General features: G+C 42.8%; 1 protein-coding gene across 1 annotated transcript in view; it reads left to right on the top strand.

Annotated features, from left to right (window-relative positions):
* ASIC2 (acid sensing ion channel subunit 2) overlaps positions 1–27,306 on the top strand; it is a 353,890-nt gene that overhangs the window by 237,341 nt on the left and 89,243 nt on the right. The window contains exon 3 of the mRNA XM_036767701.1: positions 24,125–24,252. Coding sequence (XP_036623596.1) covers positions 24,125–24,252 — 128 coding nt within the window. The remainder of the gene's footprint in view (positions 1–24,124; positions 24,253–27,306) is intronic.

Here is a 27,306-nt window from a genome sequence, read left to right as displayed (position 1 = left end):
AATCTGGCCTCAGACACTTGCTAACTGTGCGACCCTGAGCGAATCATTTAACCCTGCTTGGCTCAGTTTCCTCTTCTGTCAAATGAGCTAGAGAATGAAATGGCAAACTACTATGCCAAGAAAACCCCAAATGCGGTCATGAAGAATCAGACATGACTGGAAAAAAATGACTGAACTTAAGAGCACTAACACACATAGCTATAGAACCATAAACTTAGGGATGCAAGGAACTTTAGAGTTCACCTAGCGTGATAACCCTATCATTTTATAGATGAGAAGCCAGAGGCCCTAAGCAGTAAAGAGAATCATCCAAGGTCACACAGATAGTAAGTGGCAGAACTGGGGTATTGATGTCCTCTGAATCCAAACCCATCACTCTTTGAATGGTACCATGCTATAATAATATACAATATGACATGATTAGCACACTGGAGATTTTTGAAACTAAGGGCTGTATCATTTCTGAGAGGGAAATCCCTCGCTTGGAGGATGAAAAAGTCTGGCCCAGCCCTTTCATTTTACACATAAGGGAAATAAAGCCCATATAGGTTGAGTGATTTGCCCAAGGTCACTGAGTTGGTAAGTGAAAGTGATGGGATTTGAAACTGGGTCCTCTTGGCCCTCACACCCCTGGCTGTGTATCCTGTGTATGAAGCATTCCAGGGAGACCAGCTATAAACTTCTCATGTCCCGCCAGCATGGTGGCTGGCCCTGTTTGAAAGGCAAGTGCATGCCCACCCTTCTTAGCAGAGGTGGAGGACTGTGCCTATGGAATAGTGTATACATTACATCGTCAGACATGGCCAATAGATGGATTTGCTAAACTGTTCTTTTTTTCATTCTTTGTTATAAGGAATGAATGGATGGGTAGGCATAGAGGGATGGACATATTTAGAGGTAAAGGTGATGTCAAAACAGAAGCTATCAATAAAAATATGATTTTTAAAGGGTAGATGCAAGGGAAGGGAGGGGTAGGAAGTTGGCAGGCAGTCTCCCAGTCACAAGATGCTGCTCAGATAGGCTTCTGCCGCCTCACCACAGAGATGCTGAAGATAGATAAAAAGATAGCATGCCCGTCTTTGGGTAGCAGATACCCATTGTTCTGCCCCCCCTTCTCCCTCCCCCCTCACATCCAGAAGCCAGAATGAAGTCTCCAGGTTGCTATAGTTTCTCTCACATTGCTGTTCCAAGGGGGAAAAAAATCCCCATTTGAAGGCTTGCCCTGCTCCCACATCTAGACACATCCCCTCACGGGGTTGCAGCAGTGATTTTCACATCAAGAGAAACAAGTCCATGCTGAATCTTCTAAGACTGCTGCATCGCTACACAAGTAGGGTTTCTGGTTCTTGTCCTGCACGCTGCCCTTTCCTCAGGTGCCCATATGTTTACATAAATCATGAGCTTCATAAGAAGAGGAGGGCCATTAAACAGCCAGAGGCCCTTTTTCACTTTTCTCTTGATTGGAAGGCCTTGCCTTAAATTAAGTGTCATTCTGGAGAAAGACTCTGCCTCTTGTTACCATCCCAATCCAGCCAGCTGACAGCCCAAGAGAAAATGGCTATAGCGTCAGAGAACCTGAGTTCGAATCTCAGGGGCTCTGTTGCTCGCTCCCTGAGTGACCTTGGGCTGGACATTTCATCTCCTAGTGCCCTCATCTGTGAAACAAGACAGTTGGACTCTAAGGTCTCTTCCAACTTTATATCCAGGATCCTACAATACAATGACCTCCTTGGGCCTCAGTTTCGTCAGCTGTAAAATGATTGGACTAGAAGTCCTCTAAGATCCCTCTCAGCTCTAAATCTATGATCCTGTAATCAGTCCTTTGACTTCTCTAGACCTTGATTTCCTGATTTGTAAAATGAGACTAAAAGTCCTCTGAGGTCCATTGCATTCCTACATCTAGGATCTTTTAAAGCTATTATTACTGGCCTGTCATCAAGGCAGACATTTCCATTGGTTTTTCTGGTAGTTAAGATGGGGGCTCCTCCTCTAGAGACCTCCTCTGTTGTATCATCACGATAAAGCATCTGACACAGTGCCTGGCACATAGTAGGTGTTTAATAAATGCTTGTTTTTTTCCATCCTCTTCCCCTCTTCCAAGATGATCAGCATACAGGAATAGAATTTGGGTAAATTGAATCATGATTACCCACTCACCACTTTGGTCATTTTAAAGTTACCGATATCTTTATTTCTCATAGTCCTCAACTGGCCTTTGGTATTTTACCTCTGAAGTGCTACTGCTCCCTCTACCCAATGCCATGAACACCTTTTTCAAGTAATTAATCATCTCTCAGCAAATGCATATTTTGCACTAGGACAGCTCCCTATTTCAAGGATCTCTGGGATGAGACTAGCTCCTCACTACCACCCATCTTCTATCCACTTTGCAAAACTTCTGTCTCAGCTGGCAGGGCCAAGCCTTCCTGTGTATCCTGACTGCCAAAGAGCTGCATCCTGGCCAGCTAGAGCTCCTATGCGCAGGCACTCCCCCTAACCCCAAACTGTCACCCAGGAGCCTCAGAGAAGGAGCCCTACGTGCTATGTTTCTTCCCTAGCAACTCTAGCGTGATCAGGCCGTGCCTGGAAGGAAGGCAGGAGGCGAGATGTGCATGTTCCAATTTTAGAACAGACTTAGCAAACCATAATACATCAGTGACAGCAAGAATACTACAACCCATTTCTCCTGCCTCCCAAACCAAGATTCCTTCTATTACCCTTGCAGAAATGGCAAGCACTGAAAATGGACAAAGACCCCCAGCCCCACTCCCTAAATGGCTATTTGAGCCTCCTGGCATGTTAGACCTGGAAAGAATCCTTCTTCATCTATTGAAATCCTACTCCTTAAAGGTTTGGCCTAGGGACCTCCTCTTCCATGAAACCTCCCAAGATGATCCCAGCTGAAAGTGACTTCTCTGCCCTGAAATTCCCCTAGTGCTGGGCTTCTTGACCTAGGGTCCATGAACTTGTTTTGTTTACTATTTTGATAACTGCATTTCTGAGGCCACTAAGGGGAGCAGTGGGTAGACTGCCAGGCTTGGAGTCAGGAAGACCTGAGTTCAAATTCAGCCTCAGACACTTACTAGCTGTGTGACCTTGGGCAAGTCACTTAAGCTTGTTTACCTCGGTTTCCTCATCTGTAAAATGAGCTGGAGAAGGAAACGGCAAACCACCCCAGTATCTTTGCTAAGAAAACCCCAAATGAGGTCACAAAGAGTCAGATATACTCAAACCACAAATATATATAATGTATAACAGATATAACCAAACAATATATAATGTATAACAGATATAACCAACCAAACGAAACTTTGATAAAACGGGGTTCTTTTGTAACCCTATTTATTCCACTTTGTGCATTTAAAAACATTGTTCTGAGAAAGAGTTCATAGGCTCCAGGGGGGCCCAGGACACAGAAAAGATGAAGAAAGCCTGATCTAGAATATTTTGTCAGGATACCCCATTTGCCTCTTCACTTTGTATAATCGTATACTCATTGGAAAGAAAGAAAGAAAGAAAGAAAGAAAGAAAGAAAGAAAGAAAGAAGAAAGAAAGAAAGAAAGAAAGAAAGAAAGAAAGAAAGAAAGAAAGAAAGAAAGAAAGAAAGAAAGAAAAAAGAAAGAGAGAGAGAGAGAAGCTTTGAGGTCTTCCAGTACAGATGCATCAAACTATCCTCCAGCAAAACTCCTCTAAGTGCTGCCTGAACCTGATTAAAATGTAATTGGGAGCCATTTAACAAAAAAATTAAATCACATTTAAAAAAATTTTAATTACAATGCAACATAGATAATGTTCATTTGTGGTTTTCTTTTTTCACAGCGGAGATTTTTTATTCTTTGCATCTTTTTGTTGATCATGTAACTAAAAAGATGAAGTCTACTGTAAATTATAGTTTTCTAAAAGTCTAGTAGTCAATCTCTTTCTTCTGTTTTCCTCAAGGATACCTAACACCCATACAAATCATTCCTCATAAAGATTTTTTAAGAGATGGGAAAGTGGGGATATGGGTCGATGTTTTTTGATATACTCTGAACTGCAAAAAAATTATACTTATCCTTGATTTTTACCAGTCATTTGGTATATTCCTCTGAAAACTGTGTCACCCTCAACACTGACCTCTGTGTATATTTGACCTGCTCCAACTATTCTTCCTGTTTTCCTTTCCTTTAGTGACATTTTCTTTTCCTTGAACATGTCAGGAAATTAAATGTTAACATACAAATGAGGCTGTTGACATATTTTCTGTTTTCTTATGTTCCTTATACTCCTTATGAGTTCAACTTTAAATACTCTGGGAATGATCTGGCTTACTGAGTCCCACAACAAACTTTTGAAAACTAATTTTTCCTTCCCCTTTCCTTGTTTTTTGGGTTGATTTTTTTGGAGGGGGGAAGGCAGGGCAATTGAGGTTAAGTGACTCACCCAAGGTCACACAGCTAGTACATATGTCAAGTGTGGGTGAGGTCAGATTTGAACTCAGGTCCTCCTGACTCCAGGGCCAGTGCTCTACTCACTGCACCACCTAGCTGCCCTTTGAGTTGCTCATAATCTACCATCTTCTTCTGTAGCATTATTAATCATTTGTGGTTTTCTAAGTCAACATGTAATCTATTTGACACCACCCCTCTAGTCCAACACTCTATCCCGGATAGGTGAGGAAACCAAGAGGCAAAGGGAATTCCCAAAGCCAGCACTGGAGCCAAGATCTTCCCCCTTTCCACCCCAGGGCTGTCCTTTCTTTGCCTAGATCATTGAAGTTGGCTAATCACCATTTCTCTTATTTTTCTCCCTGGTCCTTTATAGGTTTTAGCTGCCGATCACTTCTTTTCATTCAAACCCGAACTGGACCCTGCCTTATTTTTGCTTCTCATTGCTCTAGCTGGCTCCTCTCTCAGCTCTCTCAGCTGCTGAGGTATCCCTGGCCTGTGAGTGCCTGGCCCACAAGCCGTGCCTAGTCAGAGTCTCTGTCCAAAGTCACATTCTTAGGAGGCCATCGTATTCCTAAAGAAACACAGGAGAGAATGATAACAGAAATGATGATAATGATTTCAAAGCTTGCGAGACACTTGGAATACATCATCTCATTTGAGCCTCAGAAACAGCCCTGTGAAGTAGGTAGTATGGGCTTTCATTGCCCCCACTTTCCAGACGAAGCAACTGAGGCTCAGAAAAGTTAAATGACTTGCCTGTCCATGGTCACCCAATTAGTTGTATAGGGGCAGGACTCAAATGCAGACTTTCCTGATTTCGGGTCCAGCTCTTTATCCTAGACACCCTGCAACCTCTCTGATAGCCTGGCCAATTAAGAGGCTTTGACTCACTCTACCATTGAATGACAGAGTGATCTTAGCATCACATGATCATAGACTTAGAACTAGAAAGGTCCTTAGAGGACATTTAGTCCAACCCTCTCCTTTAACAGAGGAAGAAATGAAAGCAAAAAGAGGCTACCATTTATGAAGTACCTGCTGTATGCAAAATATGACGCTAAATAGTAGGGGGATTACAGAGTTTGGATAAGAGAAGGTCCCTATTCCCAAGAAGTTTGCAGTCTAGGAGGATAAGACATGGACATGTGTAACTATCATGCTTTGCCTCTTTAGGCCTCAGTTTCCTGATCTGTCAAATAGGGAGATTGGGCTAAATTAGGGGTGAGGAACCTTCAGCCTTGAGACCACAAATCCCCTTAGTAAAAGGATTTGTTTTGTGAAATTTGGATTCAGTCAAAGGGCTACACTTGAGGACCTAAAGGGCCACATGTGGCTTTGAGGCAATCAGGTTTCCCACCCCGGGCTAAATTGTGTCTAAGGGCCCTTCTTATTCTAAAATTCTATAGTTCTGTGAAGTTGTATGTGTTTGGAAGGATGTAAATTTAGCCCTGCTGGAAAGCAAGGGAGTGGATGACCTCTTCTCCTATTTCCGTGATCTCTGAAACGGCTTCCCAGAAAGTACTTTGGTAGAAACAAGAATGTCAGCTGCATTTCAGATGTTTTTCCATATTTTCTTTGTCTCTCGCTTTCTCTCTTCTCTCTTTCTCTCTTCTTTCCTTCTCTCCTTTCCTCTCTCCTCTCTCTTCTCTCTTTCGTCACCTTTCCCTTTCCTTCCCACTTTACCCTTTTTTCTCTTTCTGTCTCATTTCTCTCATTTTCCCTTCATTCTCTCTCTCTCTCTCTCTCTCTCTCTCTCTCTCTCTCTCTCTCTCACACACACACACACACACACACACACACACACACACACACACATGTACTTCCAGGCCTCTTTGGAAATGAAAATGAAAAGCAACTGCCATGTTAGCAAATCAGGAGAGCTTGAGAATATAAAAGTGCCAGGACAAAAAGACAAACTGGAACAAGATCTCAAAGCATCTCATTACCCTTGGCTTTCCTGAGGCATGTTGTGCCCACCAATGCCATTCACTTGACTGGCAATATTGTTACCCAGGCCAAGTGCATCTGTCTCTTCTTTGGTTTCTACAACCCCCCCACCATTGAGAGCTAACAACTTATTATTGATAAATGCATTTCAAATTATTAAGAAATCTATTCTACACTGTTAGAGAAGAGATGGAAAGTTCTGATGACCCACATCACCAGCTCCAGCCCGGTCACCATAGGAAGTTTCATAGTTTGAAAAGGAAGCAGACAACACCTGCCTATCTATTTCACTGTGTCCCTCCCTTGCTGTGAGCTCAACCCTCAGTCTCTCAACCAGCACTTAGGCATTAACGGAGGGAACATTGGACTCTGAGAGTCACCAAGAAACTGTCTCAAGATAAGTCACATTCCTTCTCTTTTTCCTTCTCTGGGCTCAAATTTCTTCCTTTGCAAAATGAGATCTCTAAGCTGTTATTGGACTGTGACATCCTACAGTAGGTTTTAACATCCCTTCCAATTCTAACATCCTTTTTCTTAAAATCCTTTCTGGCTCTGACATTCTCTGTTCTAACATTCTCTGTTCTAAGATCCTCTCCAGCTCTGCCTTGACTCATCTAACATTCTGTGTTCAGGGATTCCTTCCAACTCTTAATAATCTATCATCTGTTAGAAGGTCTCTTCTAGCTCTGCTATTCTATGTGCAAACACCTTTTGCTCTGGGGACTTATCCATCTCAGACAGTCTATGTTCTGACATTCCTTCCAAGGCTGATATTCTGTACTGTATTTCTTGTATCATTGTTTAAATAACTTGTGATTTCATTTATTTATTGTCCATTCTGTCTTTTCTTCCCAGTTAGATTATAAGCTTTTTAAGGGCAGGGATTATAACCTGGATTTACTGGGTATCACCCATAGTGCCTAGCATAGTGCCTCATAGACAGGAGCTACTCATAAAAATTTATTGGCTGGTTGACTGATTGAAGGCAGATGGAAAACTCAGAGCTGGGGAATTTGGAGCTGCTGGAGAAGGTTCAAACCACCTGCCTTATACTAAGGGGCACAGCTGTGTTGATACTGACCTGACTATGGGACCTCATGGTGAAATCCAGAGCTATTATGCTCAGGATTGATTCCCTGCTACCATCACCCACATGATTGTTAACTTCACTGCATGATTCAAATAGTCTGGGAAGGTTCTTTGCCCATTTACCCCCAGGATATCTCCCCCATTGCCCGGCATGGCATTTGAAACTGTCCATAGAAATGCATTTCTTTGGAAGTCCCAATTAAAAGGTAAACACTCCTGGGAGACCTTGATCTGTCATCAAAGAATCATAGAATTTTAGGGCTAGAAGGGACCTTGGAGATAGATCATCTAGTCAGCTACCACCATGGCTAGATTGCTTTCCAACTTGAGAGTTAGCTGAGCAACCATAGCCTTGCAGGAATGAAGCCCAGGATAAATGCCTTGTTGGGGATGGGGCAGGAAGGGGAAGGGGAAAATGGAGGGAAGTCAGAGATACCAGACTAGGAGAGACGAAGGCTGAAAGAAGAAGAGAAAGATCAAAAAGACAAACTCCATCTATTTCAAGGTATTCTCAAGGGGCCTCCCTGGTCTTCCTATTTCTGTCCTTGTTATTGCCAAAGACTAAATTATAGGTGATGTGTGTAGTAAGAGCATAATAGTTAGCAAATTTATTGGCTTTGCTTTCTGCACAACTTTGCTTTGCTCAGAATAGTTGCAATATATTCAAGTGAGGGATTGAGTTCTGATTATAATTAATGAGACTATGTTGGTAATTCACAAGTTTTGCATTTGACTCCTGGGAACCAGCTTTAGCTAACGTGCTGTCATGTACTCAATGCTCTAATCATAAGAATTAACCTTTATTAAACTAACCAGTAATTAGCTTGGGGAATAGAAAGCTAAACAGATAAATAACACATATGTTTGTGGATCACTTTCTTACTGGGTATTTTAAATCTTGAGCCATGACATCACTACGTGGCCAACCAACCTGGCAATAATCATTTTGCAGTGAGACCTTTTTTCACCGGTGTTAAATGACCACTTTCTGCATACTCATCCTACTTAGCCATTCAGTGGATTTAATAAGGTTGTAGGTTTCACCAGAAACACTGGATCAGCTACTTAGGACTATGTAGGTTAGACCCTGGGTCTCAGCCTTCTGGGAGATATTGTACCTAGCTCATTCTCTCTGTCTCTGTCTCTCTGCCTCTATCTCTGCCTCTCTCTCTCTGAATCTCTGTCTCTCTCTGTCTCCATTTGTCTCTGTCTCTATCTTTGTCTCTCTCTCTCTCTGTCTCTGTCTCTTTCTCTCTCTGTCGCTGTCTGTCTCTGTCTCTGTCTCTCTGTCTCTGTCTCTCTCTCTGTCTCTGTCTCTCTCTCTCTGTCTCTGTCTCTGCCTCTGTCTCTCTCTGTCTCTCTGTCTCTCTCTCTCTGTCTCTCCCACCCACCCCCGCCCCCGCCCCATCTGTCTCTGTCTCTGTCAGTCAGAGAGGTTGGCTTCTAGACAAGTGGCCTCACTTGAACTGGGTCATCTTTGGTTAGTATCCCTGACTCTTTTACCCTGTGGAAGCAGAAGCTACAGTCCAAGTTATCTCCCTACCAGAAGCTAGCCCTGGTGAGGGAACTAAGACGGCTGCATATGAGAAACTTCTGAAACCCTGGAGCAGTAATGTTAATTCAAGCACGGGATGAGTCTCTGAATTTAGCTATGCTGGTCCTTGAACAACAGGTACACAAATCTAGATCAGAACGACTGAACCCTTGTCCACTTTGGAGAGTTTCTATTCAAATCTTGGCTGCAACACTTAGCTGTGTGACCCTGGCCAAGTCACTTAACCAAGCTTCAGTTTCTTCACCTGTAAAATGATGGTGATGCTTGTGACTTTCTCCATGATCTGTCTCCCTCTACCAACACAGATTGGGCAGTTAGGTGGTGTAGTGGATAGAGTACCTGGCCTGGAGTCAGGAAGACTTCTCTTCCTGTTCCTTCTCCCATTCTCCCTACTGTTAGCCACCACTGACTAATAACCTAGTTCCAGTTAAGCAATTAACATCAATTAGTTTGAGGGGTTTTTGGAGGCAATTAGAGTTAAGTGCCCAGGGTCATACAGCTAGTGTCTTAGGCTGGATTTGAACTCAGGTCCTCCTGACTCCAGGGCCAATGCTCTGTCCACTGGGCTACCTTAGATGCTCCCATCAATTAGTTTTTACAAAGGGACATTTCCAATCCTTATACTTCAGGGGCACACCCTCCCTTAGAACACCACAGTTTCTGGAGCGAGGAGGTTCAGACTTAGCATAGTTTTTATCTAGCATTGATCCCACCAGGTTCATATCCTGCCAGATGAGTCTGATCTCAGCTCCCCCTGGTCTGGCTCGTGATGGTCAGTCCTCAGGCCTCGGGGCTTTAATATTGAGCTAGATGCAAAATCCAGCATGGCCTCAACTCAAGATTCCTAGTTGCCCGGACAGTTTGATATCCTGTGGCCTCCAGATTAATCTCCTTTGCTTAAAATAAAAAACAGAGACAAAGAAAGAAGGTCTGTATTCACATGTAACATGGTAGTCTCAGAGAGAGTGGACCCAAAGTCTCTTCCCTTAAAGCTCTGTCTCTCATCAGACTCTGTGAACAGAGGAGTCAAACCAAGACATCCAACAAAAAGACAGAGACAGACGGAGACAAAGGGACAAAGAGACAGACAGAAAGACAAAGATACAGAGATAGAGAGACAGAAATAGACAGAGACACAGAGATAGAGAGACAGATACAGACAGAAACAAAAGGACAAAGAGACAGAGAGACAGAAATAGACAGAGATAGAGATAGACAGAGATAGACAGAGACACAGAGAGAGAAATAGAGACAGACAGAGAGAGAGAGAGAAGGCACAGATTAAGTAATGCCTTGGAGCTAGGTTGTGCAGTCTTTTAAAAACCAAACAAATTTGTTTGCTCTCTTGGAGGCAAGAGGGAGCCTCTGGAATTTACTGCGCAGAGTAATGACAGGACTTTTTCTACTTTGCAGAGCTAGGAACAGTAAATAAAAGTTGCAGCAACTCGGATTTTAGCCCATTAAAAGGAGGACCTTTTTTCTCACTCAGCTCTATGCAGTAATGAGATGGGCTTCTTTGCAAACCAGCGTAGTGTCTGATCACAAGCTTGAGGCCCAGGGGTGTTAAAGGGGGGATTCTATACTGTCAGGGGAGCCTCTAAGGCCCCCCACTACTCTTAGACTCTAGGGCTTTATGACTTCCCAGGCATCCTGGGAGTTGGGGCCCCACAACAAAAACCACTAGTGGGGGTTGGGGATTATCTAATAAGGCAAAGTTGTTTGGTTTCAGCACCACCCCCTTCAGCCTAGAAAATTCTTGTGGCTTCAGGAAGAAGCCAGGCTTTGTACTTCTCCCCATATTTATTTCCTTGGTGTATTTCCCATAATTTGAAAAGATTAAAGATTTAGTCTCCTTTTATTACACAGTGCTTTCCCATTCTATTATGCATTCCTGGTGTATATGCTTGTCTCTCTCTGGCTTAGCTCAGAGCCCTTTATCTGTTTAAAATGGGAGCACCGTGGGTGGGGCTCCCCTAACACTGTGTCCATGTCCTTTAAATATGTATACATCACATTTCTGTAAACTCAAATCTCTTTTCCCCATGTGACCTAATGTGAGCTCTCCTAATGCTTTGCCTTCTTTTCATAATTGTTCTCCATTCAGCACTGGGCCCTCTAACCGCAGCCTGGGGAAGGGGGGACGGGGTGTCAAAGCTTCAAATCAATAGCAAACTTTCTTGAGGGGAAGGACTCACTCTGTAAGTAAACTCTATGGTGAATCATTCTGTGATTCGTTCCACAAACAAATCATTTTGTCATTCATTCAATAAACATTTATTGAAACATTTATCAAGATGCGGTATTTAGTGCTGTCAATAATAGTAGGCTCATAGATTCAGAGTTGGAAAGGGCTGAAGAGGCCCTCAATGTTTTACAGATGAGGAAACTGAGGCCCACTTTGGAAGTTAATTAATTTACCCAAGGTCATCTCAGAGGCAAGATTTGAACCCAGGTTCTCTAACTCCTGAAATGGTTCTTTTTCCACTGGGACCACACTTTTTATTCATCTTCCTCTTAATCCCCTACCCAATTTATCTGTTTTAGTGTATTAGGATTTTTTCTCCTTGTGAGATTTACACAAAGTGAGATATATTTGTCTGATAATAGAGCCTCTAGAGAGGGCCCAAGACACTTTTTTACAGGAAGCCAGGAATTCATAGACTACCCCCCTCCGCGCCATTATCAATCTGGGCATGAGGTAAGCCATCCCACCAGTCTCCAATTCTTCTGACCCAGTATATTAGAAGACTATGATACTCTATTACTCACAGGCATATAGGATCACCAAAGTAATACCAATGTTAAAAAAAATAAAAGCCTTTTTTTCAGGGAAAAATTTGGGGTCATTAAAGGGACAGGACTGACTCTGTGATTTCACAGAAACTCTCTCTACATTGACAACTGGCATTGATCCATTGGCATCTTCTCTGCAACTTAAAGTCTTAGAGAGATGCCTAGAGCACTGAGAAGATTCGGGTCTTGGCCAGGGTCTCACAGCTAGTATGTAGAAGCAAGATTTGAATCCAGGTCTCCCTGGATTTGTGATCATGCCTTTCAGGACCATTAAAAGCCATCTACAATTTCTCAAATGCAATTCAGTTCCCGGTCCTGGGACCCTGGGCTTCTGACTAGTAAGAATTTACCTTATCTTGGCTGTACCCAGATTCAACCTATTACTTCCCACCTATCTCTTCGCCATGTTGACCCATCCCTCACCCCTTTCCAAATCTAGTTCTGAGAACAGTATTCAAACTAACGCTACCATTCCTCAAAAGGACATGGAAATCAATTGCCCTTTGACTGCAACCACCATTCCTCTGACTTACCTGTCCAAGGTATTCCCCCCCTTCCATCTATTAGCAGAGTCCCTGACACAGTAGGCACATAATAAATGTTTGTTAATTGATTGATTTCCCTATAAATATTGTCTTCTCCATTTTAAAGGTAAACTTTAGGTGCTTGAATTTGTATCCCTGGTACTTAGCACAGTGCCTGGCACATAGGAAGCACTTTAATAAGTGTTCTGTCATTAATTCATTAATTCCATCCCATTCTCCTCTTCCTTTTCAATTCTAATCCCATCCCATTGTCCATTTACAATGACTATCTAAGGCAGGGGTGGGGGACCTGGGGCCTCAAGGCCGCATGTGCCCCTCTAGGTCCTCAAGTGTGACCCTTTGACTGAATCCAAACTTCACAGAACAAATCCCCTTAATAAAAGGATTTGTTCTGTAAAACTTAGACTCAGTCAAAAGGCCACATGTGAGGACCAAGAAGGCCACATGTGGCTTCAAGGCCACAGGTTCCCCACCCCTGGTAAGGTAAGTGGGTCGATGGACCAACTCTATGGGTTGTCCAGCCAACTACATATCAAAGTCTAGATTGTAGGTATCTCTCATCCACTTGGTGTTTTCTATGTATACTCAGTTCAAAACTCTTCTAAGTGTTAATGGATCTCATTTAGGAGATGATACACAGAACATGGATCCTTATAATGCTAGATAATTAACTGCTCAGTGAATCATTGGGCAGTTCTAATGCTTCTAGAATCCAAGCTAGATTTCCTTGAGCCATGGTCATGGAGCCAGACCCAGTGTTCTCAGGGAGTCTGCCACTCTCACTTAGATCTGGAGCTGAACCACTAACATCTCTTATCCCACCTCTTTACTGTTTCCAGCTCAGAAAGACACATCTGTCAGGATGCTTCCTGAAGCCTTGGCTCTATCTATCTGTCTTCTGGTTTTCCAGGTTCATCCCATTGGTAGACTTATAATCAGTACCACCCATATCCAATCTAGTATTTTCTGTCTCTGGTACTCTATCCACGGCCTCTATCTAGAGACCCTAGAGGCATCTAGGTGGCTCAATGGATGGAGCATTGGGCTTGGAATCAGAAAGACCTGAGTTCGAATCCAGCCTCAGATACTTACTAGCTATGAGACTTTGGGTAAGTCACTTCAACTCTGTCTGCCTCAGTTTCCTCAACTCTAAAATGGACATAATAATAATGCCTACCTCGCAGGGTTGACGTGAGGTTCAAATGAGATCGTATTTGTGAAGTGCCTAATGCAGTGCCTGCCCCATAGTAGACACTATATAAAAGCTTATTCCCTTTCCTTTCCCCTGTGTAATCCCTGTACTCTAACTAAAACATATGTTCCTTACATATGGTGGTAAACCCACCAATTTCACCCCAAATCCTTACAGAGATGCTGCATTTTATCACAATCAGACATAGGGCTGTTATGGGCCACTAAGTGTTTAACAGGCCAGAGAAGGGAAATAAAATAAATTAGGCATCTGCAGATATCAGTCTTCTGTCCAATATTCTTCTTTTTGAAGTGTCCAACCCAAACTCACTTAGCCCTTTAGGGTTTTACAAATTGGGATATACTCATTCTTAAAAATAAAAAAAAACTACAGTGGGAAGAGCACTAGACTGGGAGTTAGGAGCCTCCTCTTCTTCTTCTTCCTCCTCCTCCTTCCCCTCTTCCTCCCCCTTCTCCTTCTATTCCCTCTCCTACTCCTACATTTCTTCTTCTTCTTCTTCTTCTATTCCCTCTCCTACTCCTACATTTCTTCTTCTTCTTCTTCTTCTTCTTCTTCTTCTTCTTCTTCTTCTTTTTCTCCTCCTCCTCCTCCTCCTCCCCTTCTCTTCCTCCCTCCTCCTCCTCCCCCATCTCCTCCTCCTCCTTCCTCCTCCTCCTCCTCTTCTTCTTCTTCTTCTTCTTCCTCTTCTTCTTCCTCTTCTTCTTCTTCTTCTTCTTCTTCTTCCTCTTCTTCTTCCTCTTCCTCTTCCTCTTCTTCTTCTACCACTACTACTACTATGGTGATAATAAGGAGAGTACCAGCTGCAGCAGCAGGCCGCTCTCCGCACACTTAGCTCTGCAAACATCTTTACAAATATCTCATTTGATCCTCACAACAACTCTGAGAGGCAGGTGCTATTGCCATGGCCATTTTACAGATGGAAAAATGAGGCAGGAAAAGAGTGCTTAGGTGACTTGTCCAGAATCATGCAGCTAATAAATATCTGAGGCCAGATTTGAACTCAGGTCTTCCTGACTCCAGGTGCAGAACTCTATCCGCTGTATCACCCAGCTTCCTCCTTCTTAGTCATGTGATTGCAGAGAAATCCTTAGGAATCATAGAATAGGATCTTACAGATCACTTTGTTCCACGCATTTTACAGGCAAGAAAACTAAGGCACAGAAGAGGGAAAATGACTTTGCCAAGGTCATAGGTTTCTTAAGTGCTTAAGAGCAGGACCTGAACTCAGGTGCCCTGACTCTTAAGTGGAGAGCTTTTATCAACACACAGAATCTCAGTTTCCTCTTCTTTAAAATGAAGTGGTTAAACCAGAAAATCTCAAATGTTCCTTCCATCCCTACAAATTTATGGTTTATTGAATCGTAGAAGTAGAGTGAGAAAGCCTCTTTTTACAGAGGAGGAAACTGAGACCCAGCCAGATAAAGTGGGTTACCCAAGTCCACACAGCTAGTCAGAGGCAGGATTTGAATCCAGAACACCAGAGTCAGTCCTCTTTCCACTACAGTTTATCACACCGATTCTTTTTTGTTGTTGTTGTTTCTGAGAAGGCAGTCAGGATTAAGTGACTTACCCAGGGTCACACAGCTATTACGTGTCTGAGGCTGGATTTGAACCCAGGTCCTCCCGACGCCAGGGCCAGCGCTCTATCCACTGCACCACCTAGCCACCCCATATCACACCAATTCGTAATTTTATGTCTTCATAAAGTTTATCTTGGTCAGGAAGGGGTTTGGGTACCCACACCATGCATGTGCCATAAATGAGATTACTGGCAGATATTGGTAGATAGCGTACATTAATTTATCTGTGACTGTGGATGCCCATAGTAAAATGTCAGCTTTTTGTGAGCAGAGACTATTTGGCTTTTGTATTTGTAGATGCAATGTCTAACATGCAAGGAAAGGGAGAGAAATTGGACTTGGGATTTCACTCGTATTAGAAATTCCCCGATGAAGAACCATCTCCCACTGCAGGGCGGCACCTTCTCCTCTTAGAGGGCTGCCTCAACTTGAGTTTGAGAGAGATCACAAGGCCAGTATGTTGGACCAAGCAGCCCACCAGTGGGCCCCAGGCTGTGCAGGCCTGCTCTACTGAAAGTTCTTGATAAATGCTTGCTGATTGGATTATTAATTGATTGCTCAATCCATCTGTCTCAGGCTGGGAGGGAGAGGAAAAGCAACAGGCATTTATTAAGCACCTACTGTGTTTCAGGAGTTTTATAAATATCATCTCATTTGATCCTCACAGCAACCCTGCAAAGTAGATGCTATCACAACCCCATTTTATGGTTGAGGAAACTGAGGCAGACAGAGATTAAAGTGAATTGTCCAGGGCTAACAGCAGATTGTAAGTGTCCGAGGTAAGATTTGAACTCAGATCTTCCTGGCTCTAAGCCCAGTGATGTAACCACTGCTCCACCTACCTGGAAGGGGCCCTAAAAGTCACCACAAGAAGAGTAATCCCCCTCTACAACAAATAATCATCAAGACCCTAGTTGCAGACCCCCTTCATGGGTATTCACTATCATCTATGGCATTCCATTCTACATTTGAACAGTTTTCATTGTTGGCAAGTTTTCTAGTGGAAATTCTCTTCTCTTCAACTTTCAGAGGACGCCAAGATGGCGTAGGAGGTGGTCACTAATAAACAGGAACACAGACAGTAGGGACCAGCTGAGGGCAGCTCAATTAGGGAGGAAAAACAAACTATATTTGGCAGTGGCAGATTGAGTATCTTAGGAGCGGCAGCAAAAGAAGGGAGGAGGGAGGATCTGAGGCTTGAAGACCATTGGCCGAACATCAACAGAGGAGCTTGAGATGCTCCTGCTGCTGCTAAAAATGCCTGAATCACCCTGGGTCTTGTGAATGAGAGGATTACATGCAATAAGCCCTAATTCTGTACTCAGCAAACAGGAGGCCTTGGGAATTGTGGCTTGTGGCGGCAGGGAGCAGAGGGAGGCGGCTTTGAGTTGGGAAGGCAGGGAGAGATTCATCAGACTTTTTCAGTGACAGTGGGATTTTAAAGAAACAAGGGAGTCCAAGCTGACAACTCTACTGGCCAAGCACGTGCATGACAACAGCCTGTGGATCCCTTTTAATACATGTCTCTAGATTCTTTAGGTTCTAAACAATTGGACCAACAAGTATGAAGCCCTGGCTATTTGCATGTGCCAGGAGCTGGGGCTACAAAGACAAAAAAAAAATTCTACAGTAGCCTCTCTGTCTTCAAGGAGCATCTGCTGTGGTTGCGATGCTGAGCTTTGAGTAAGGAAGCCCTAAGGTCCAGCCCTGCCTCAGTCACTTCCTAGCTGTGTGAACTTGGGCAAGTCAATTCACCTCTCAGCCTCAGTTTCCTCATCTGTAAAAATGGGTATTATAATAATAGAATCTATCTCCCAAGGTTTTGTGAGAATCAAGTAAGATAATATATAAAAAATATTCTGTGTTCAAGGGGCTGTACCAGGTACCGAGGAAGCAAAGACAAAAACCTGAAATGGTCCTTGCCTTCAGGGAGCTCGTCCAGTGAGTGGAACGTTGGACTTGAGGTCAAGAAGTGCTGGGTTTGAATCCTTCTATGATACTTGCTAGCTGTGTGACTCTGGGCAGATAGATCATTTTACCTCTCTGGGACTCTATGTTCTCCCCCAGCAAAACGGGGATGGTTTCGTTTTTCTGGGGGATGGGAAATTGATCGATGCTTTTTAATGACATCAGGCTTGCCTTGGAAGTAAAGGCCCATATTTTAATATGACCATTCCTTTGACGAGCCTATCTGAGTAGAATTCAGTGACTATCACCTTCTCTATAGGGACAGGGACAGGAAATGCCTAGCTCCTACCCCACAGGGTTATTGGAAGGTTCAAATAAGATAAGATGGAAAGACACTAAAGATTTTAAAGTGTTATATAAATGCCAGTTATTACGATTTTTATCCTACAGGATGCCTTAAACCCAGCCTGGGAAAATCACCCTTTCTCTCCTCTGGTGCAAATGTATGCACCATTGGCCCACATGCTTTCTCCTTTTCCTGTATCATTTTCAATGCAAACGTCTCTTCATTTTCCCTTGGAAGCTAATGGTCCAGCCCTTAGAGGAGCTCTTGCTAAAATAGAAGATTTCTTACTCTCATAATTTGGGTCTTGCTTCTTGGTGCCTTCAAATACCTTGTAAAATCAAATTTTGACATTTCCACCACAGCCTCCTGAGACAGACTGAATATACTTTCAGCTAATCTAGGCTCTAGCCACATTTGAAATCCTAACATTGCCATAACAGTGTCTCTTTCTTCGAATGCAAGCCCCTTCTATGGAAAGATGTGAGCTGATTTCCATCTTCCATAAACTCTCTCATGATAAGGGGAAGTACAACCAATCTGATTCCATCTAACAAGTCAATCATTCACCTAACAAGCATTGATAGGGAAGGAAGGAAAGAAGGAAGGAGGGAGGGAGGAAGGAAGGAAGGAAAGAAGAAGGAAGGGAGGGAGGAAAGAAGAAAGGAAGGAGGGAGGGAGAAAGGAAGGAAGGAAAGAAGAAGGAAGGGAGGGAGGAAGGGAGGGAGGAAGGGAGGGAAAGAGAGGGGGAGGGAGGGATAGAGGGATGGAGGAAGGAAGGGAGGGAGAAGGAAGGATTTATTAAGTACCTGCTATGTGTCGAGCACTGAGCTGGAGATATAAAGACAAAAATAAAATACCATCTTCCCTAATAGAGCATCCTACTGGGGTATACACATAAGTATATATTAAAAATTAGAGACTATACTTGTGATTTCATTGATGTATTGAACTCCTAGGTGAAGGAACTCCCTCCCGTAATGCTGAGCATTCCCTTCTCTGCAGCCTCTAGCCTTCTTGTCTAGACAGTTGATTCAGGCACCAGGCAGCTGGGTAGCACAGTGGCTAAAGCACTGGGCCTGGAGTCAGGGATATCTCAGTTCAAATCCAGCCTCAGATAATTATTAGTAGTATGATGCTAGACAAATCATTTAATCTCTGTCTCAGTTTCTTCATCTGTAAAATGCGGATAACAATAGCACCTACCTCCCAGGTTGTCGTGCATATCAAATGAGAAAACATAAGGAAAGTGTTCTGCTAACCTCAAAGTGCCGGGTGAATGCTAGCTGGGATTGTTGCTGACTTGCTCAGGGTCACATGGTTGGTTCTACCCAAAGTGAGAGTTAGACCCAAGTGTTCCTGCCTCTGAGGTTAGTGCTCTCCCTGCTTTATCATGTTGCTGCTCTTAACCAAATGCATTGCGGCCAAGCAGAAAGGTAATTTGCAGGTGGGAGGAGGCACTAGGAGCTTAGGGAATGAGGAAAGGCCTTGTGTAGATGTCCCCTGAGCTGAAGTTTTGAAGGGGGCTGAGACCAGGAGAGGAGTTCATTTGACACCTGGGGACACAGCTGATGCAAAGACATGGTGATGGGAGATGAGAAATGTCCTATGTGAGGGATGGCAAGTAGACCAGTTTGGTTCCACTGAAGAAGATGTGAATGTCATTAATGAGTAATGAGAAACTACCATGTGTAAGGCACTGTATGAGGTGCTGGGGCTGGAAAGAGGAAAAGCAAACAGTCCTTCATCTCAAAGGCCTTATATTTTGTTGTCCAGTCATTTCAGTCACATCCAACTCTTCATGACCCAATTTGGGATTTTCTTGGCAAAGATACTAAAGTGATTTGTCATTTCCTCCATTTTATAGATTAGGAAACTGAGGCAAACAGAGTTAAGTGACATGGCTGATAAGTGTCTGAGACTGGATTTGAACTCAAGTCTTCCTGATGCCAGGCACAGCACTCTATCCACTGTGCCACCTAGCTGCCCACCTGACCTTTTATTTATATCTCCTGGGGCAGGGGGAACCTGAATACAAGTAAATACAAAGTAGATACAAGATTCCAAGGAGGGTGGGCATTTCCAGGCATGGGAAGACAGCCTGTGCAAAGGCATGGAGATGAAAGGTGGAATATTGTGAACAGTCCAATCTGATTGGAACAAAAGTTATGTTAAGAGGAATGTGTACCATGAAATAAGATAAGAAAAAGGTAGTTGGGAGCCAGATTGTGAAAGGTCAGGCTGAAAGGTTTGCATTTTACCCTAGAGGTAATAGGGAGCCACTAAAGATTTCATCTGAGGGGAGGGGTGGTAACATTGTCACATATGTATTTTAAGAATGTCACATTGTCCACTCTCTGGAGTCTGGAGGTATAGGAGACAATTAGTAAAATTTCTGCTCTCCTTAAACTCCCAGCTGCAGTTCCCTGCCCTGTGGATGAACACACACACGCACACATGCATACACACTTAGCCTCTGACTTCATTGAAAAGATTGAGTCCATCCAGTGGTATCTTCCTTAACTTCCCATCTCCAGTTCTCACAACTCCTAGTCTTCGTTGCACACTCTCCCATCATTTTGTCTGATCTCAGAGGAAGGAGTATCCCTACTGCTCATGAAAGCAAATCCCTCTCCTCATACCCTTCATCCCCTTCCTTCCCACCTCTCCTGAGATCTTGCTTCAGGAATCGTTCTCCATCTATCCTACATCAGTTATCACTCCCTCAACATAGAGTCCTGCCTATAAACATGCTCCAGTCTCCTCAATCTTAATTGAAAAAAATAATCTTTCATTGCCCATCCTGTCCCAAATCATCTACACCAGTAGCATCAAACCCCAATAGGAATGAGAGCCAGTAAGTTATACATAAATATCCCTAATGGTCACGTATTGACTCAGGAAACCACATATTAGCATTATCTTTGTCAATACAATTCAGTGCAATGCAACACCTCTGGCAGATGTTAATTTTTTAAATTTTTGTTAAATATTTCCCAATTATATTTTACTCTGGTTCCCTGGATTTCACACCTCTATGAAGTTGCTACCTTCTTTCTCACCCCCTTTTACTTAAGCTTCTTTAAAAAGTCTGCAGGGGCAGTTAGGTGGCACAGGAGATAGAGTACTAGCCCTGAAGTGAGGAGGACCTGAATACAAATCTAGCCTCATATACTTATACTAGCTGTGTGGCCCTGGGCAAGTCACTCAACCCTGATTGACTCAACAACAGGTTGTCTGCATCTGATGTTTCTATTTCCTCTGCAACCCTTTGTAGATAGCAATTCACTCCTGCCCCTCCCGGTTGGCTTTTGTCCATGTCATCCCCATGTTTGCCACCTTTCTCTAATTTCTCCTGATGTCACAAGCATGCCAGTGGAGCAATCTGACTATCCACCCATCACCCCTAACCCTCTCCATAGAACCAACTGATCTTCTCTTCTTATCATATAGTTATGAATCAGTTAAGTAGCATAACAGACAGTGTCAGACTTAAAAGTCAGGAAGACGACATTCGAATCTTGCCTCAGACACTTAGTGGCTGTGCAACCCTAGGCAAGTCATTCCACCTCTCTGGGCCTCAGTCTTCTCATCTATAAAATGGGGATAATAATATCCCCTATCTCAGAGGGTTATTGTTAAGGTCAAATCAGGGAATATTTGGAAAAAGTTTTGTAGATCATAAAGTGCTTTGAAAATGACACGCATTATTATTACTTAAGTCCTTGATGTCTTTTACTCCTGTCCTTCAGAGTTCTTCATTGACATGTTGTAACCTGTTTACCCCACACCATCTACCATGTGCCTTTCCGATGCTCTCTGTGTAATAATAACATTAATTCTTCGGAGACTGTTATATTCCACAGCATGCCTCCATATCACAACACTGGTAGAAAGGTGGTATTTAAAAGATTGGCCTCTGTTTTCATGGGGAGCTTGACCTTGGTTACCAAGTCCTATTAAATTCTAAAATATCACTCCTTTCCTCTATGTGTTTCTATTTCCATTTTCACCACCATCTCTAAGACAGGACCTTATCAACACCCAATTGGATTATTGCAACAGCTTCCTAGTTGCTCTTCCTGCCTCCATGTTCTCTCTCTTCCAAATCATCTTTTGGATCATAGATCTCTAGATAGAAGTGACCTTACAGCACAGGTTTAAACTGAGAAATGAGGACTGCAGAACTCCCCAGTGTGACCCAAATGAGATTAAAATGTAATTGGGAAATTTTTAATAAAACAAACTAAAATATAATACAGCATAGATGATGGTAATTTGTAGTTTTCTAAGTCAATATACAGCCTGCAAGGATTCATTTCTATTTGAATTTGACATCACTACCTTAGAGAACATTTGTTCTAACCCCCTCATTTTACAGATTAGGAAACTGAGACCCAAAGAGGTAAAGAAAATTGCTCACTTACAGGTAGCAAGTGGAAGAGGGGGAATTTGAACTCAGGTCTTTTGAAGCCAAAACTAATGTTCTTTCTACTGTGCAAGGCTGCCCTTTTTTATTATAATTATTTTCTGTTCAAGTGTCATAAATTTTGAGCTCCGTGAAACATTATCGAAGTTGTATAGCTCCCCCAGTACCTAGCACATTTATGTATACTAGTATGTGTTCGATAAGTGCATATGAAATTTAGTTGAATTCCTGGCCCAGCCAGAAGCATTTCTTTGGGGCAAATGAATTTCTGAGTATCATGACTTCCTTGACATTCCTTGTCTAGCACCCAAGTTTTCTGTCCAAGGTCCTGACCATTTTCCCCATCTTCCACTATCTATACATACAAACATACATACATACATACATACATATATATATATATATATTCCCTGCCTCCTTCCAAGGATTCCCTACCTCCAGTCTGCTTCAGTGACTGACTTTCAGTGTTCTCTTGTGCTCAAGCTTGACCTTGACTTTCTTGATCCCAGTTATGCACTGCCCCAACAATTCATGTCATCAGGGGCCTTTCTTAATTCCTATCTCCTCTCATCCTTTCCCCCCTCTTGTCTTCCTCCCATCCTCCCTCCCATCCCACTGATCCTCCTTTGTTCCTTTCTTTTCACCCCTTTATGCATTGCTTTTCAAATACTCCTTGATTCAGGTTTCTTTTTTCAGACTCACTTTTGCTGCAATTACTTTAATGAGAGATAACTATCTTCAGAGCTCTCTGACTACCTCAAATTTCTATAGATATTAGCTGAAAGCCCTGGCTTGCACAATGAGCCAGCTGATATTCTCCCAATACTTCTTCCTAAAGGCCATTGCCCCTTAGAGGGGAAGGGGGATACTAAACAAAAGCTCTGCCATTAATAGGCCACCTACACCTACCTGTCTCACACCCTGCTATTTCCCCTTAGATCCTATTATCCTTCCATCATGCTTCTTTATGGGGTGGGTGGGTGGGTGGCAAGGCGGACCATTAAGCATTTTCTAGGTCACTTAGTTTCTCTTGGCCTCAGCTTCCCCATATTTAAAATGGGTACGATATTTTCCCTACCTCTCAAGGTCATTATGAAGATCCTATGAGATAACATAGAAGAAAGTCTTTTTGTAAACTCTAAAGCAGCACACCAAGGTAAGATCCAGAATTAGTATGTTGCTACAATTAATATAACTGTTATATTCTTGCTTTGAAAATAATTAGCTATGTGAACCATGGTGAGTCACTTATAAAAGATGAGTCAATATGAAATCCTGTTTGTAGTTCAAAACACTTCATAAATTGTCCCCCTATGTCTTTCCAGTCTTCTTAGATATTGCAACACCCAGCAAATATACACAAATATACTGAGATCCAGTGACACTGGTCTCCCTCCTGTTCCTTAAACAACATACACCACCTTTGGACTCCAAACGTTTTCTCTATTGCCCTCGTACCTGCAGTGCTCTCCTTGCTCACCTCTGCCTCTTCAAGGCCTAACTAAAACCTCCATTTACAGGAAGCCTCTCCTGATGTCCCTTAATTCTTGTGCCTTTCCTCTGTTGATTGTTCCCAATTTTTCCCGTATATGGTTTGTTTGTATATAGTTGTTTACATGTTGACTCCACCATTCAAGTGTAGGCTTCTGGGGAACAGGAGCTGTCCTTTGCCTTTCACTGTGTCCCCTGTGCTCAGCACAGTGTCTAGCACAGAGTAACCACTTGATTGTTTATTGACTCCCAGACTAGGATGTCCACCTGGCATCTCCCACCCTTGCCATAAGACCAAACCATCTTACTTTTTTTCATTCATTCTCTTCCTATCATGCATTTCCTTGATGACAGTTCTTGTTCCTTTTCTTCTGTGCAGTATCTTATTAATTGTAGTTTGTAGCCTCCTCACACCTACCATGTACTTCTCATTGCCCTCTGTATAATATTCATTTTCAGTTTTTCAACGATTCATGTATTCCATGTCTATATAACAAAACCTGTAGAATGCCAGCATCTAAAAAAGGATTTTTATTTCTAGAAATTTATGGTCATTAAAGGAGCTTTGCAGGCAATTGAAGGCAATGCAGGCTTGTATCCAGGGGGAACAAAATGAGAATTAATGAGTGACTCATAGGCTGCAAAGTTATTTCTGTAGTATAGATTTGGAAACTGAGGCACAAAAATAGACTAGATGAGTGATCATGGGGGAGGGTTCCCTTTAAACTTTTTGACCCCATGATTTCATGAAGTCAATTGCTGCTAATCAAATTATTCTCCCTTCCCTGTTTCTTCTTCCAGAGGAAACGACTTTTGAAGCTGGAGTGAAAGTTCAGATTCACAGTCAGTCTGAGCCACCCTTTGTCCAAGAGCTGGGCTTTGGTGTAGCACCAGGATTCCAGACATTTGTGGCCACACAGGAGCAGAGGGTAAGTCCTTGGGTCACTTGTGCATCTGGTCAGTGGTTGTGGGTCTACCAGTGTTTTCTGATATAGGGGAAAGAGAGCCAGACTTGGAGCCAGGGAACCTGGGTAGCAATCTCAACCCTGTCACTAACAGGCTGTGTGTCTTTGGCCAAATTGTGAGCTGTGTGTAGCTTCTTCATTTGTAAAATGCTGGTACTGGACTAAACGATCTTTAACCTCCCTTACAGAGCTCATCTAACAAAATTCAGTGAAGTATTTATTGTTGTTATCGTTTTCCCCTCCTCAGTTAGACTCCAAGTTGAAGAGAGAAGGGGCAGAAGGCCTGAGTTAGGGAAAGCCCCTTTCAGCTTCAATGGAGAAAAATGGAGATCCAGTCCCTGGCATGTGGCTCTGAACGGTTCCAGGTTTCACTCATTAGGCCAGGTCCATGCTGCCAACTCCTGAAAGAGGAGTGTGATGAAATCTGTTTATTTTCTATTTAATTCACTAGCTATTTATTTTCTTTTGAAAATATTTCCTTCTGTTGTTAGGGATGTGCTCGTTCTGAGCTTTCTGGAACCCTTTGTAAAGAAGTCAGTTGCTAAGATGTTGCTAAGGGAAAATAGCTAATCAAAGCTGATAAGCAGCTCTAGTTATAGCATGGGAACGTAAGTTAACCAGATAGGTCTTGGCCCGAGCAAAAGAAGGAAAGATGTTATACACTCCTAGAGAGTAGAGTAGATAAATGCCTTCTTCCTATTGGAGAATACTCTCCTAGAGTGAAGAATGGAACAATGCCTCCTTCTGATTGGAGAAAAAGAGACTTGGGAGCCTTATTCTTTCCTGGTGAAGAGGCCATGTGAAACTTTGTCATGGGGAAAAGAAAGGTCTTAGATTAGAAAGTGAAAACTATAAACACAGGAAAGCTGTATTTTCTTTCCTATCTCTGATTATTTGTTTTGTCTAATAGCTAAGAGATCAAGAGAATAGGAAAGGGAAGGCTATTTGGTCAGCAGAAATAGTTAGCGGGCCTTGACACTGAGCAGGCCTGGATAATTGGGAAGAAATTCATCACATTGGAAAGAGTACCTGACTGGGAATCAGGAAACCTAGATCCTACCCCTGATAGAATTCCTGGTTCTAACTGCAGAATCTTAGATAAGTCATTTCTGTGGACCTCAGATGTTGTCTGAACTCCCTTGCCCCTCAGACATTCTCTGATGCTACATGGGTAAGAGAAAACTCTGACATGGTTGTGCAGATTCATAAAAGGAGCCAAGGTTCTCTTTCTTAAACAAAGGGCAGGGATAATGGAAGGAAAAAAAACCACCTAGGAATGCTGAGAGGTTTTTGGTTTTTTGTTCTGTTTCTTAAAGTTTGCTCTAAGTATATGATTGGTATATACATACACACATTAGTCAATAACCAATAGTCAATAAGCATTTGTTAAGTGCCTATTATATGCTAGGCCGTAGGCTGAATACTGAGGATACAAATATGAACAAGAAAGATGGGCCCTGCCCTCAAGGAGCTTACTATCTAATGAGGCCAGACAATGTGCAAAAGAAAGCTGAAAAGCTGGAGGTGGGGGGAGTACAGGAGCATGATGGGAAAGCTAAAGGAATCCAATATTATTGCTGCCAGGGGAGTCAAAGAAGTCCAAAATGAGTGAGCTAGGTGGAAAATGAGATGTCTGAGGAGATGTTACTCTGCTTCCATCTCCTTCCAAGGAGGAGTTTGTAGCTCCATTCTCCAGTCAGAGGGGCAGAGGATAACAATGACTGGATCTTCCAAGATGATAACATTTTCCAATGATGGGTTTACTGGGGGCATAAGTAGACTTGTGATTTCAGTGGCACAATGGTCTAAAAAGAGGGTACAAGGGTGATGCCCCTCCAAGTAGAATAAAAAGCTCTGGTGAGGGAAGTTTACTGAAATAAGGAAATAAGCCTGAAAAAATATCAAGGACCCTTGTTCTAAGGCCATGGGTTACAGAGGAAATCGGTGTCAGTGGATGGAGTTTCTCCATGGGGAATTCTCCACCGGATGAAAGTGAAAGTGCTGACCTTAAAAGAAATTAATATTATTAGCTAATAATAACTGTATTAAGTACTAAAACAATAACTTTGTGCTGATGATAGCAGCTGGAATTTATGTAGGCTTTAGGGTTTACCGAGCTCTTTACAAACATCCTCTCGTTATCCCCACATGCAAGATCATCTCATTTCTTCAGAATCGAGTATCCACACCACCACCTCAGCTATTAAATGAGCCTTCAGTAGCATCTGTATAACATTCACCATAGAGGGCAGTGACTGGATTCGCCATCTATGAAGGTCATTTACAAACAGAGGTGTGCTAGTAAATGTTTTATTACTAGCTCTCTGAAAATCCAGGGTACACTCTGAAGTTTTATCTACATTATTAATATTTTCTCCATCACTTTCTGAAGTCCAAAAATCAACAGGTTGCTGTTGTTGTGTTTGTCCTTCATTCTTGAAGAGGACCATGACATCAGGGAAATGATGACATGATTTGCAGTTGACTTTGATTCGAGTGAGGGAGGGCTGTGCAAGGTCACCAGCCTCACTTTCTCCTCCAGAGCCATCTGGGTCCAGTGGCCAGATATTCACCAGGATAACTGGAGATGGTCCAGGATGCATTGGGAGACCCTGGCCCTTTTAGGCTAAGGTCTTTTCATGTTCTCACTTTGCATGAGGTAATGCCCATTCAGTGAATAGGCCTCTTTAAGAAGTGAGTCAAGGGATGGCCCCTTTAATATAAAGTCAAGTCCTGATTTGTAGCATTTGCCCCTTTTGGAGGTGTAAGCACTCATGAAATTTTAAACAATTGGGCTCTCATGAGCCAATACAAGCTGATTCCAGCATACCCCTGTCAAACCACACATAAATGAAATGAACAACAAATAGTCATGTTATTCCTTCCCCCTTGCTACTCAAAATTAGGTTCCCTGAGGAAGGGGACTGCATAAAACCATAGATCAAGAATTAGAGGAGCTAATAGAGAGCACCTCATTCAACTCCTTCCTTTTTTCAGGTGAGGAAAGTGAGGCCCCAA

This window comes from Trichosurus vulpecula, chromosome 7, assembly GCF_011100635.1.
Source record: "Trichosurus vulpecula isolate mTriVul1 chromosome 7, mTriVul1.pri, whole genome shotgun sequence".
Taxonomy (NCBI): Eukaryota; Metazoa; Chordata; class Mammalia; order Diprotodontia; family Phalangeridae; genus Trichosurus; species Trichosurus vulpecula.
Note: the sequence above shows the minus strand (reverse complement) of the source record. Positions and strands in the feature narration are given on the sequence as shown.